A 13614-nucleotide genomic window follows, 5' to 3' on the forward strand; every position below is an offset into this window, starting at 1 on the left:
TTTACATTAGATTATATATGAATATATGGCCATGTGAAATTGTATACAGTTTAATTCATATAGGCAATAAAACACAAATAATTTTTTTTTCTCATAAATCACCAAATTGTGTAAGGTTATAGTCTTACCTTTTGGTGTGATTTTTAACATTTTTTCCAACTATATTACATTAGATTATAACTCAGACATATATAGCTCACTTTAACTTTTTTATTTAGGATTCAAGCATCAAATAAACAAAAAAAAAATTCACAATGATGGTTTAACTTGTTTATTTTGTCCATTTGTAGTCAACTGTTATGTCAGAATATGCCTATTTATTTCTAAATACATTTTAGTTAGAGAGTTTACAGTGTGGAACTATTTTACAGTGGATTATGAAAACATCAGAAAATATCTGAAACTACAAAAAACAATCACCCAAAAGCTCTGTTATATCAGCAGGAGAACTTAAACCAGCACTGTGTGGAGGCAAGTGCTAATGCAAACTCACACGCACACATACACACACTATCAAAAACTGAAATTACACCATTTTCTCCCACTATAAACCAGTTATTACAAATCAGTAGTCAACAAACAACAACAGATATCAGTCCAGTGTGTGTACTAGTATACACACACACAGTAAGTGAGCTGACTGCAGTGTTTTAAAGGAATGATGTCCTTTCTGAAGACATATAATCTCCTAAAATAAACTAGTAAATCAGCAGCAGCAGCTAGGTTGCTGAAGCACTGCACTGCACTGCTATTACATCAGACCGGCAGGATGTTGTCCCAATTTGTAGGGAGGTATTTCACCACTTGCTCTTATATCTTAGTTTTAAACAAGGGTTAATTGGACAAAATTTAAGTGGGATGGGCCTTAGTTTTTGTGGTTTACAGTAATTGTAAATATATTTTATCTCTGTCGGCAAAAGAAAACCTGGTTGGTGAAAATCTCTAGGTGAGTTTATGAAGGTAGATTCATAAACTCCCAATTACTCATCCCACTCATAGGACTTACCCTATCACTAGTGATGCCCCAACACAAGGAGGGTGAAGACTAGCACATGCCTCCTTCATCACATGTAAAGTCAGACTCCGCCTCTTTTTGAACTACTGCTGATGCTGTAGCATCACAGCGCTAACACTCAGAGCAAAGCACAGCAACTCGGTTCTGATACATCAGCTCACAGACGCAGCCTTGTGCTGATTGTCATCACCCTAGAAATGATGAGGGGAAAGAGCGCCATCTACTGTACCCACCCAGAGTGAGTAAGGTGCTCTCTCCCAATTGTGCTCTCTCAGGGCTCCGGCAGCTGATGGCAAGCTACATAAAAAGGATTTGAACCGACGATCTCATGATCACAAAGGTAGATTTAAAGGATTGTAGAACAGTGGAGGAGTAGGAGAAGCCCCGCCCACACTCTGAGCAGTAATAAGGCTTCTACCGGTATGAATTCTCTCGTGTCTTTGGAGATGACACCGTTTCATAAACCTCTTCCCGCACTCTGCGCAGGGATACGGCCTCTCTCCAGTGTGAATTCTCTGGTGTATTTTGAAATGATCGTGTTTTCCGAAGCTCTTCCCGCACACGGTGCAGTGATATGGTTTCTCTCCAGTGTGAACGCGCTGGTGAGCTTTGAGGGTGCTCTTCAGAGCGAAACTCTTCCCGCAGTCTGAACAAATGTGGGTTTTCTCTCCAGTGTGAATGCGCTGGTGCAGTCTGAAGGTTCTGGGTCGGTTAAAGCTCTTCCCGCACTCTAAGCACTGGTACGGTTTCTCTCCGTTGTGAACGTGCTGGTGTTTTCTGTAAATGGATCGGTCGTAAAAGCTTTTCTCACAGTGCGAGCAGTGATACGGTTTCTCGCCTGTGTGAATACGCTGATGTGTTCTGAAAGTGGATCTGTCGCGGAAACGTCCTCCACAGTACAAACAGAGAAACGGTTTCTCTCCGGTGTGAACGCGCCGATGGTTCTGGAGATAATCGCTGTTCCTGAAGCTCTTCCCGCACTCTAAGCAGTGATACGGTTTCTCGCCAGTGTGAACGCGCTGATGCGATTTGAAAGTGGATTTATCACGAAAACTCTTATTACACTCCGAGCAGTGATACGGTTTCTCTCCAGTGTGAACACGCTGATGATTCTGCAGATCATTTTTCTGTCTAAAGCTCTGCCCACAGTCTGAACACTGATATGGTTTAATTGCAGTGTGAACACAATGGTGTTCCTGGAGGAAACTCAGTACAGTAAAAGTTTTCCCACATTCCAGGCAGGGGTGAGTTCTCTCCGTTTCTGAATTGTATTGAGTTTGGAAGAAAGTGCCAAAAGAACTGGAGGAAGGTTCCTGAATACTGGAGCTCGCCATGGTTTCCAGTTCCATTTCTGAAGGTTGTGTTTTAATTACTGTTTTTAGAAATTTGTTGATTAGTTTGTTTAGGTAGATTTGGTAAAAGACATCAGGATTGGGAGAAGACTTCATCAGACATCAGGACATTATGTTTATTTCTGTAAAAAAGGAAAAAAAAGAAAACAATGTTAAAAACAACATGTGAATGAAAGTATTAAAAATGTTGGGAGGTGATTAAAAGCAGAAAGGAAACAGTAGTAATTTACAATATTTAAAAGTTATAAATAGTTAAAACCTTAAAAAAACAAAATTTTAATACTTGCCATCCAAGAACATATGGAATTATTTGCTAGACAAAAAAATGTTAAACAAGCCAGAATATGTTTTAGATTTTAAATTCTTCAAAGTAGCACCTCTTGCTTAGATGACAGTTTTGCACATCTTGGCTGGATTTTCTCAGTCAGTTTTATGAGGTAGAGTCACCTGGAATTCAGGCTTTCAGTTAACAGCTGTGCTGTTAAAGTTGTGAAGAGGTAGAGCTACAGGTATACAGAGAATAGCCCTATTTGAGAAGCAAGAACTACTCAACTACGTAAAGAAAAATGACTTTAAGAAATAAAGGTTGGTCAAATCTAAAACATTTCAAGAACTTTGAAAGTATCTTCAAGTGCAGTCACCGCAAAGACCATCAAAAATGTCAGGCGAGCAGAGCAATGATTCCTTATGTGTTCTTTCATAGTCTGGATGACTTTAGTATTCATTTAGAATGTAGGAAAAAAAACTAAAAACATTGAATGAGAAGGTGTGTCCAAACGTTTGACATCGTCGGCTACATTGTAGCTCTGCTATACTAGGAAATACTCGACTAGATATTGTGGCTTCTTCCTAAAATCAATTGTCATTTTTCTGGTGTTACTGGTTGTTCTGGTCAACCATCTTAATTGGGTTGGTCATGCTTGCAGACCAGCTAAACCATCAAGCTCAAACTAAAACATACAAGTAGGCTAAATACAACGCTGGTCAGATTGATCAGCTTGATCTGGCCATGTTTTATTCAGCAGGCTGAGCAGGATCACGATGACTTTGAGTCATACGCAAAATTTATGATATGCCCACTGGTGGATTGCTAAAGTGCCCTCTGGAGTGGGAGAAAAAACAGAGAGACAGAAAGCACCTATTGGCTGCTCCTCTTTCCTGGTAAAAAAAAAAAAAATGACCGCTAGGGTGCTTCATCTTGCAATAAATGATAATGATGCTGCTCTAGATCATGAATAATTTATGTCTCTTAATAAGTGCCCATCTATAGGTGCCTTTCCAGTAGAAAAAGGAGGCTGCTGATATGAAGTGCCCTCTATGCCACCCTTTACCAGACAGAGCAAGATGAAATACTCGGTTTGGTGCATGATCTTTTCTTGGTGGAACTGCAGCATTTTGCAAGCTGGTACACTGGACACCGATGCCTTCGTAAGGACACTGACAGTCATTTGTAGATTTTAAGAGACCACTTCTGTTTCTGAATCAGTTTCTCTGATTTTGCTTTTTATAGGTTTATGTTTGTGTAAAATTAACATTATTGTTTTATTATATAAACTATGGACAAAATCCCTCTCAAATTGCAAATAAAAAAATGTAGTTATTTACAGCATTTATTTGCAGAAAATGAGAAATGGCTGAAATAACAAAAAAGATGCAGAACTTTCAGACCTCAAATAATGCAAAGAAAACAAGTTCATATTCATAAAGTTTTAAGAGTTCAGAAATCAATATTTGGTGGAATAACCCTGGTTTTTAATCACAGTTTTTTTCATGCATCTTGGCATCATGTTATCCTCCACCAGTCTTACACACTGCTTTTGGATAACTTTATGCTGCTTTACTCCTGGTGCAAAAATTCAAGAAGTTCAGTTTGGTGGTTTGATGGCTTGTGATCATCCATCTTCCTCTTGATTATATTCCAGAGGTTTTTAATTTGGTAAAATTAAAGAAACTCATAATTTTAAGTGTATATGGTTCAAGATCAGAATGCTGTGATTTTTGTTAGTATTTAATTATGTGTCACTTAGGAACTTTATGAGTTAAACTAAAGGACAGAGTGCTGTAAGGAACTTTAGGAGGAACTTTTTTAGGAGCTTTTAAAGGGTCTGTGACACACATACACTTCACCATAGGCTCTTTTGGGTTAACATTCATCTATTCCTGTATCTTGACAAATGTATCATTACACAGTGTTTATATTAAACTTGAACAAATTATGCTGTGGACACAAAATATATCATATACTGATATTTAACCAGAATTAGAGAAAAGAGATCTGAGAAATAAGAAGCAGAAGATCCGAGCATCACAATTATAATCATAAATCTGACACTGTATATACAGCTTTATCAGAATGAACCATTCTAATACATTTTCTAGATTAATCAGATATGAAGATTAAATAAAAGAGACACAGTCTCCCAAATTTCACCCAGGACCAGGATCTGAGGTTCTGGTGATCTGGTTCTCCTTGTTCTTCTACTCCCAGTATTTATAACATCTGCTGATGTTATAATAAAAGCACAGAATGAGCAGCTAATAAACAGTGTCCTACCTTCATCCCAGCAGCTCCTCTTCCTCTCCTCCTCCAGCACCACTGTATACAACCACAGCGGGGGGCGTGGCCTGGTGACCACAGCGGATCTCCTCACCAACACTTTCCGATCAGCAGTTTCGCCGCGCGGGGCGGAGCGCCGATGGGGCGGGGTTTAAATCCCACCCGTATTCCGACAAGCCACGCCCCCATGTGTAAGTACTAAATAATAAAATACTAGTGCATCTCAAATAATTCTAATATAATTGAAAAGTAACTTTATTTCAATAATACAGTTTAAAATGTGAAACTCTTATATATTATACAGTTTTATTACACACAGAGTGATTTGTTTTAAGCGTTTATTTATTTGATTGAAGCGTTGATTATGATTATTTATGACTTACAGCCAATGAAAACCCCAAAAATCAGTTTCTCCAAAATGTATAATATTATATAAGAGCAATTGGTATGTTTGACAATGTGGGCAGTGTGCCAAGTCCTGCTGGAAAATGAAATCCGCATCTCCAAAAAAGTTGCAGTCAGCAGACGGAAGAGTGCTGTAAGATTTTGTAGGAAAACAAAACTGCAATAACTTTAGACTTGATAATAAAACACAGTGGATCAACACCAGCAGATGACATGTCTCCCCAAACCATCACTGATTGGTGGAAACTTCACACTAGACCTCGAGCAGTTTGGACTTTGTCTCTCTCCACTATTGTTATATAATCTGGATTAATATTCCTGTTGAAAAAGAGCAGACAAAAACATCCAGCAACAACATTTTATTAATTACTGTCAATCATGGTCAAAGGAAATGCATTGATTGATAAAAAAGCATAAAATGTTATTTACAAATTTATAATAAAGTGTCTTATATTAGTACTTTTGTTTATAGTATTGATATTAATACAGGGAAGGCATCTTGGTTGGACCAAATTTTAGTTCTTTGGTTCAAAAATTCACAGCAGCTTTTATGCCTGCTAGTTTGGTTCAGACCAAAGATACATGTGACGATACATTTTTTATGATTTTTAAATGATAGGTAGTCCAAGAAATTACCTTAATTGTGATAAACAACATTATTGGCATTTTAAGACCATTTTATTACACTGCTATAATGATAATACAACTGATAATAATGCAATTATACCCATTTAAAGAGATCTGGGAGATGTTTTTTAATATGAAAAGATGTAAATACCTTAATAAATAACATTATAGAGGTTAGCAAAATTGCACATTTTTTAAGTTATGTCCATACATTGTACGATACGTTGATAGTAAACCAATCTTTTGTGTGGCTTCTGAAATAATTCACTGCTAAAGGCCAATTAATACTTATACGTCAAACCTACGTCATAGCCCATAAATATCCAGCGAGAGGACGCTATGCAGGTGCATGTCACGCTATAATGCATAAGCTATACCATAAGTTTGATGCTGTAAGTAACATTATAAATTTGCCTTTAGTCTATGTGTTTTCATTAAAGCTCTGCATCCAGATTAAGGGAATTATTACTTTACCCATAAATTTTGGCCTATCAGCAACATTAAAACAGCATTTCACTCTGATGTGTGACGTTTCACTTTGATGAAAAATCCATGGTTTAATGGTGTTCCCACTGTAGGGGTGATCAAGGATGATCCGTAATCAATTACACCACTAGTTATGGGTTGTCCTCTGCTGTCTCTGGTGTTTCCCGTTCCTTGCACTTGTGACGCCTAAAAGAATTTAAATGCCTAAAGCTCGTGCCGCAGCCTGAGCAGTAATACGGTTTCTCTCCGGTGTGAATGCGCTGATGTTCTTGAAGATGACCCTGTTGAGTAAAGCTTCGCCCACACTCCAAGCACTGAAACGGTTTCTCTCCAGTGTGAATGTACTGATGTTTCTTAAGAGTACTTTCATCACTGAAGCTCTTCCCACAGTCTGGGCACTGATACGGTTTCTCTCCAGTGTGAACACGCTGGTGTCTCTGGAGATGGCTCTTCAGAGTAAAACTACGCCCACAGTCTGAGCAGTGGTGGAGTTTACCTGCAGAGTGAACGTGGAGGTGCTGCTGGAGATAACTCTTTACAGTGAATCTCTTTCCACACTCGGAGCACTGATACGGTTTCTCTTCGGCGTGAATGTTCTGGTGAGTTTTGAGGGTACTGCGCTGGTGGAAACTCTTTCCACACTCGGAACATTGGAACGGTTTCACGTCGGTGTGAAGGAGCTGGTGTTTTCTGAGAGTATCCCGAATCCGAAAACACCGCCCACAGTCTGAACAGCGATACGGTTTCTCAGCAAAGTGAACGCGTTCGTGTTTTTTGAGATTGCTCTTTTCGCTACACGTCTTTCCGCAGACCGAGCATCGAAAGGGAAGCTGTCCCGAGTGGATGAGCTGGTGCGTCTGTAAGTAACTCTGCCGAATAAAACCCTTTCCACACACTGAGCACTGATACGGTTTCTCTCCAGTGTGAATGCGCTCGTGAATTTGTAGATAATTCCGCCGAGAAAACCGTTTCCCACACACCGAGCACTGAAACGGTTTCTCCTGCGTGTGAACGCTCTGGTGGTCTTTGAAATCAGTGTTGTGAGCTTGCTGGTGGTCTTCTAGATTACTCTGCTGAGTGAAACTCTTCCCACAGTCTGCACCATTGTGACTTTTCTTTTTGGTCTTCTTGGAAATTTCCTGAGCACCAGAGCTTCTGCTGCTGGACTCCATTCTTAAGCATTAATCTCTCCTGAGTTTCAAGAGTCTGACAGTCATCGTGGTAGTAATTTTAACAGATCATTTTATTTTCTGGAAAAGAAAAGAGGAAAATTCTATTAAACGTATTGAACGTAACAGTAATCTGTAAAATAAGCCTCTACACAAACCACAGCAGAGGCTAAGAGCTCCACGCATTGGTGGGTGTTTGACCAAGACTATAACCCCATCTACAGAAATCTGGATATTTAACTTTTTTTTTGTGTGCGTTTGGGCCATCTTAAAATTGAGCTTTTTAAAAATTGCTCTCCAAGTAAAGGTTTTATTAGTATTATTACTAATACTACTACCAATGTTACTACAATTATTAATATTACTACTGTCACTTTTACTAAAAATCCTACTATTATAACTACTACTATTAATAGTATTACTAATAATATTACTACTGCCACTACTACTACTATTATTGATACTATTATCACTTCTACTATTAATACTAGTATAACTACTACTACAATTAATAGTACTACTAATAATACTACTACTATTACTACTGCCACTACTACTACTATTATTGATACTACTACTTTTACTACTACTTCTACTATTATTACTACTATTAGTATTACTACTACTATTATACTGCTACTATTGCTACTGCTACTACTACTATTAATACTACTAATACTACTAATAATAAGCTTTTTAGTAGTATCCTATAACAATACTATTAATACTACTACTATTTTTATTATTACTACTACTAATACTAATACTACTACTAAGAATAATAATAATAATAATGCGATGGCTAGTGCAATAACTACTATTAATGTTACACTATTTTACTGTTAATGCTTATTTTTACTGTGATTATGATTTGTGTATGTTAAATTGAGGTCTGAAGCAGTGATTATACAGTGATTTATAAACAGAAGAAATCAGAAGACCCACCAACAAAACCACAAAACCAACACCAACACTGTAAAACCACCTGTATGTTTAAACACTTTACACCTAATAATTATAATCAGAGTTAAACCACAAACACAACAGATCCAGGATCTGTGGTTCTGGGGAAGCAGGAGAGGATATAGGTTCTCCTGATCTGGTTCTCCATGTTCTTCTACTCCCAGTATTTCTCTGCTGGTGTAATAAAAGAGTCCACAGCTATTAAACAGTATCTTACCTTCATCCCAGCAGCTCCTCTTCCTCTCCTCCAGCACCACTGTGTACACCAACAGCGGGGGGCGTGGCCTGCTGACCACAGCGGATCTTCCCAAAGATCTTCTTCTATAGAGCGGAGATTACTCACTGCAGACTCTGTGCAGTGTTAGTTATCAACCGCTAGAGGGCGCTACGAGAGAGTCCAGAATGAATGGGTTCCTATGGAGCAAAATGAGATGTACATTTGTTTCTAATGTTCTCAACAAAAAAACATGTTTTAGTACTGAATCAATTGTTTAAAGCTCTTAGACTCTAGTTGTTATAAGACTTTTTTTGCAAAATACTTCATTATACTTTCTAAAATAAAATGAATATCCTGGACAACTAAACGTAAAACCAAAAAGTAAGGAGATATGTGTTTCGTTGATTATTATTTATTTGTTGTATCAATGCTTCTTGGCAATAAATCGTATACCGCTGCAAAATCTGTTAATTTTCCTTTTAATCTGTGTCACATTTGTAAAGAACATGCATTTGTGGGTTGAGCCCATGAAAACAATTAACTGTATGTTTAGGTAGGGTTGTAAGAAAAGGACAAACATAAGATTTTGTCAATTTGTTTCACAACTTATACCTACTTGTTGGGAGAAAATCACTGTTTAATACTTTATGTTTTATATTATTTAATTCTAAAACTTTATTCAATAAAAAAGGGAAACTAACTGGGTCAGTGTAACGATTATTAATGGCATTTTCTGACTGTTTTAGGCTAAATGCAAAAATAGAAAGCTCCATCTGCAAGTTTGTACCAAATTTTCTATTTTCGAATTTAGCTCGAGGTCAGAAAATGACACTAATAAACGTTACTCTGACCTAACAGGCTTTCCAACAGTATACGATTTATTGTTACAACAGCTAAAATACATAAATCTACATTTTGCGCTATTTAATAAGACACTATTTTAATTTTTATTTAGTTTTAGTCATTTATTTCCATTCACTCCAATTCATTAAGGTCTCACTCGCAGGCTCCCTCTAGCGGTTCATATCGTTCACTGCTATGACAGGGAAGATAGGTGGAGAAGTGGGCAGTCTCGCTATAAATCAGCTCTGATCTTCTGCTTCCTTCACTCTACAGGAGGTGCAGGTCCACACTGCTACACACAGCGCCCCCTCCTGGACTGTAGGAGTGGTTGGAGTGGCTGAAGACAGTAGTTTAGCCCACCTGTATTCAGGTAAGCCCAGCCCCCTGAGCTCAGAAGAGGCGCTGCAGGTTATAACAATACATTATTTTATGCAAGTACAAATTCAGAAATAAGTCACTGTTATTGTTTCTACTGAACTTACGTGGAACTTTAACATTTATTTTTTAACAGTAGTATATTCCTGAAGTTAATATATTTCTCAGTGTTTCTTCATACAGCCAAGAATACAGTTTTCACAAACACACCCTCAAATATTATGATTGTATTATTTTTGGGCCGTATTGTCCACCCTCTGTAATACTTTTTTAATCTGGTCACTTCAGTACCTCCATCTCTGCAGACACACCCACCTAGATCCCCTATTTTTATTTTACTCCATTCTGCACTACATTTTTTCATTTTTTGTTTATTGTTCACTGTTTACATCTTTGCAAATTTGCACTGCATTCTTGCACTGTCTGTATGGCTGACAGTCATCTTCTGTCAATGCACAGTAATTGGTAAACATTGTCTTTAATACTTTTATATTTTATTGTATTGTTATCTTTATTTGTATATTCTTTTGAAACTTCTGTGTACAATAAAGCATCCATTCATCCATACATCCATCCATCCATTCATTATTTGTTATTTATATAACTTTTCTATGTAAGAATCTGTTGTCATGTTTGTGCCAGACAGCTTCAGTGGTCTTGGGAAGTCTTGTTAGTAAGAATATTATCTATAATACTATATATCATACAATAATTCAATTACGTTAGAATGTACTTCTGTAATTATTGTGACAGGACACTTTTTAATTCAGCGAATTAATATTAAACAATATTACAGTTTCTCATCCTGATTAGTACACTTGTGACGATTTAAACAAACCAAAAACCTAAAGCTCCGCCCACAGTCTGAGCAGTAATACGGTTTCTCTCCGGTGTGAACGCGCTGGTGTCTTTGAAGTTGACTCCTGAGAGTAAAGCTCTGTCCACACTCTGAGCAGTGATGCGGTTTCTCCCCGGTGTGAATGCGCCGGTGCTGCTGAAGATAATCCTTTATACTGAAGCTCTTCCCGCACTCTGAGCACTGATACGGTTTCACTCCAGTGTGAATGCGCTGGTGTTTTCTGAGAGTCTCTCTAATACGGAAACTCCTCCCACAGTCTGAACACTGAAAGGGTTTCTCTCCAGTGTGAATGCTCTGGTGCTTTATGAGAGTCTGTCCAATGCGAAAGCTCTTCCCGCACTCTGAACAGGCGTAGGGTTTCTCTCCAGTGTGAATGCGCTCATGTCGTTTGAGATTACTACTTTCCCTAAAACTCTTTCCACACTCCGAACAGGTGTAGGGACGGTCTCCAGTGTGAACGCTCTGGTGTCCACTGAGGTGACTCTGCTGAGTGAAGCTCTTTCCACACACTGAGCACTGATACGGCCTCTCTCCAGTGTGAATGCGCTCGTGAATACGCAAATAATTCAGTTGAACAAAACTTTTCGGACACTTTGAGCACTGATACGGCCTCTCTCCAGTGTGAATGCTCTGGTGTTTTTTAAGAGTACTTGGTAGAGTAAAACTCTTCCCACACTCTGTGCAGTGGTGAGTTTTCTCTTTGACTGTATTTTTCTGTATATTTCTGTACGGTCTGTTCTTTTGGGAAATACCAGAAGATGATTTTTGAGTATTGGAGCTTCTCCTAGGTGCCATGTGGTCTAAAGACTTGCATCAGAACTTCTATTAATTCTGGAAAAGACAAAAAAAATCTATATTTAGAGTAGTAAATGGATTTAAAAAGAAGCAGAAGACCACATTTATACATCTGTTCACTTCATGCATCTTGAGCATCAGTATTACATCTGGACTAAGGTAAGTTAATACAATTGTACACGCACATTTAGAAGACACATTTAAAAATGTAAATATGATCACCTAAATCACTTCCTCCTGACTTAAGTGATAATGTGGGTTTGGAATGATTCCTAACATTTTTATAATTTTATAACGAGTAACGATGCTGCACATAAACATTGTAAGTAGTAGTATTGGTAAAGAAGTAATAGTGAAAGTAGGAATAAAAATAATACTCCAGTAAAGTACAGATACAACATTTTAGTACTTAAGTATAGTAGTGAAATAAAAAAAATACTCCAGTAGATACAGATACAGTATTTTAGTACTTAAGTACAGTAGTGAAGTAAAAATAATACTCCAGTAGATACAGAGACAGCATTTTAGTACTTAAGTACAGTAGTGAAGTAAAAAAAATAATACTCCAGTAGATACAGATACAACATTTTAGTACTTAAGTACAGTAGTGTAGTAAAAATAATACTCCAGTAGATACAGATACAGCATTTTAGTACTAAAGTATAGTAGTGAAGTAAAAAAAATAATACTCCAGTAGATACAGATACAACATTTTAGTACTTAAGTACAGTAGTGAAGTAAAAATAATACTCCAGTAGATACAGAGACAGCATTTTAGTACTTAAGTACAGTAGTGTAGTAAAAATAATACTCCAGTAGATACAGATACAGCATTTTAGTACTAAAGTATAGTAGTGAAGTAAAAAAAATAATACTCCAGTAGATACAGATACAACATTTTAGTACTTAAATACTTCAGTAGTGAAGTAAAAAAATAATACTAAAGTAGATACAGATACAGTATTTTAGTACTTAAATACTTCAGTAGTGAAGTAAAAATAATACTCCAGTAGAGTACAGATATGGCATTTTAGTACTTAAATACTTCAGTAGTGAAGTAAAAATAATACTCCAGTCAATACAGATACATAATTTTAGTACTTAAGTATTTTAGTAATGAAGTGAAAATAATACTCCAGTAGATACAGTATTTTAGTACTTAAGTACAGTAGTAAAGTAAAAATAATACTCCAGTAGATACAAATAAGTTACAGCATTTTAGTACTTTAGTAGGGTAGCTACAAATTATACTTCCTTAATGTACATCTCTGTATACTATAGGTTACCAAAATGACAAAATTGAAGATATTCTAACAAATATGTTATATTTCAGTCAAATGATATCAATTATTATTAAAGGTTATAATACTGAATAAAATCACGTTAGTACTGCAGCAAAATGTATTTTAGAGGTTTTATAGAGAACCACTAACAGGAGGTTTAACTTCTATCACTGCCCAACAGTGTCCACGCAGGATCTGAGGTTCTAGCTGGGTTCTCCTCAGGCAGGAGGAGACAGGTTCTCCTGATCTGGTTCTCCATGTTCTTCTACTCCCAGTATTTCTCTACTGGTGTAATAAAAGAGTGAACAGCTATTAAACAGTGTCCTACCTTCATCCCAGCAGCTCCTCTTCCTCTCCTCCTTCAGCACCACTGTACACCCACAGCGGATCTCTACACTACTGCAGCTGGAGATCCACACTCATACAGACAGCGCCCACATCTGTACTGTAGGAGAATAACACTGCAAACACGTGACTACAAAGCTTTGCTTTAACCAACCCGTTCTCGGCAAACCACGCCCCCTTCGCTTTGATTGGCTACCTGCATCCAGTTTTCACCAGCGTCACGAGCAGGTCATTGATTGATTGCTCAGTTGAGCAGACGTTGGGAACAGAAGATTAAGCACAATCACTGTACTAGTGCATCTCAAAAAAATTAGAATGTAAAT

General features: G+C 37.4%; 2 protein-coding genes across 2 annotated transcripts; both read right to left on the bottom strand.

Annotated features, from left to right (window-relative positions):
• Positions 1 to 254: 254 nt before the first annotated feature.
• Positions 255 to 13539, bottom strand: LOC111189186 (zinc finger protein 850). The gene is made up of 4 exons (XM_049485131.1): positions 13275 to 13539; positions 10804 to 11699; positions 6982 to 7615; positions 255 to 2457 (listed from the first exon to the last, which is right to left on the bottom strand). The coding sequence occupies exons 2-4, from the start codon at positions 11661 to 11663 to the stop codon at positions 1348 to 1350; spliced, it is 2604 nt and encodes an 867-aa protein (XP_049341088.1). The 5' UTR covers positions 11664 to 11699; positions 13275 to 13539; the 3' UTR covers positions 255 to 1347.
• Positions 6493 to 10790, bottom strand: LOC103037570 (zinc finger protein 239-like). The gene is made up of 2 exons (XM_049485418.1): positions 8792 to 10790; positions 6493 to 7692 (listed from the first exon to the last, which is right to left on the bottom strand). The coding sequence occupies exon 2, from the start codon at positions 7612 to 7614 to the stop codon at positions 6574 to 6576; it is 1041 nt and encodes a 346-aa protein (XP_049341375.1). The 5' UTR covers positions 7615 to 7692; positions 8792 to 10790; the 3' UTR covers positions 6493 to 6573.
• Positions 13540 to 13614: the final 75 nt, after the last annotated feature.

Source organism: Astyanax mexicanus, chromosome 11, assembly GCF_023375975.1.
Source record: "Astyanax mexicanus isolate ESR-SI-001 chromosome 11, AstMex3_surface, whole genome shotgun sequence".
In the NCBI taxonomy this organism is placed as follows: Eukaryota; Metazoa; Chordata; class Actinopteri; order Characiformes; family Acestrorhamphidae; genus Astyanax; species Astyanax mexicanus.

Coding starts and splice junctions, on each gene's coding strand:
- LOC103037570 (XM_049485418.1), bottom strand. CDS start 7,614: ATGGAGTCCAGCAGCAGAAGCTCTGGTGCTCAGGAAATTTCCAAGAAG.
- LOC111189186 (XM_049485131.1), bottom strand. CDS start 11,663: ATGGCACCTAGGAGAAGCTCCAATACTCAAAAATCATCTTCTGGTATT. Junction 7,616..10,803: donor ACTAATCAGGATGAGAAACT/GTAATATTGTTT, acceptor TTAATGCTTAAG/AATGGAGTCCAGCAGCAGAA. Junction 2,458..6,981: donor AGTGTGGAAAGAGATTCACT/GTAAAGAGTTAT, acceptor TGTCTGATGAAG/TCTTCTCCCAATCCTGATGT.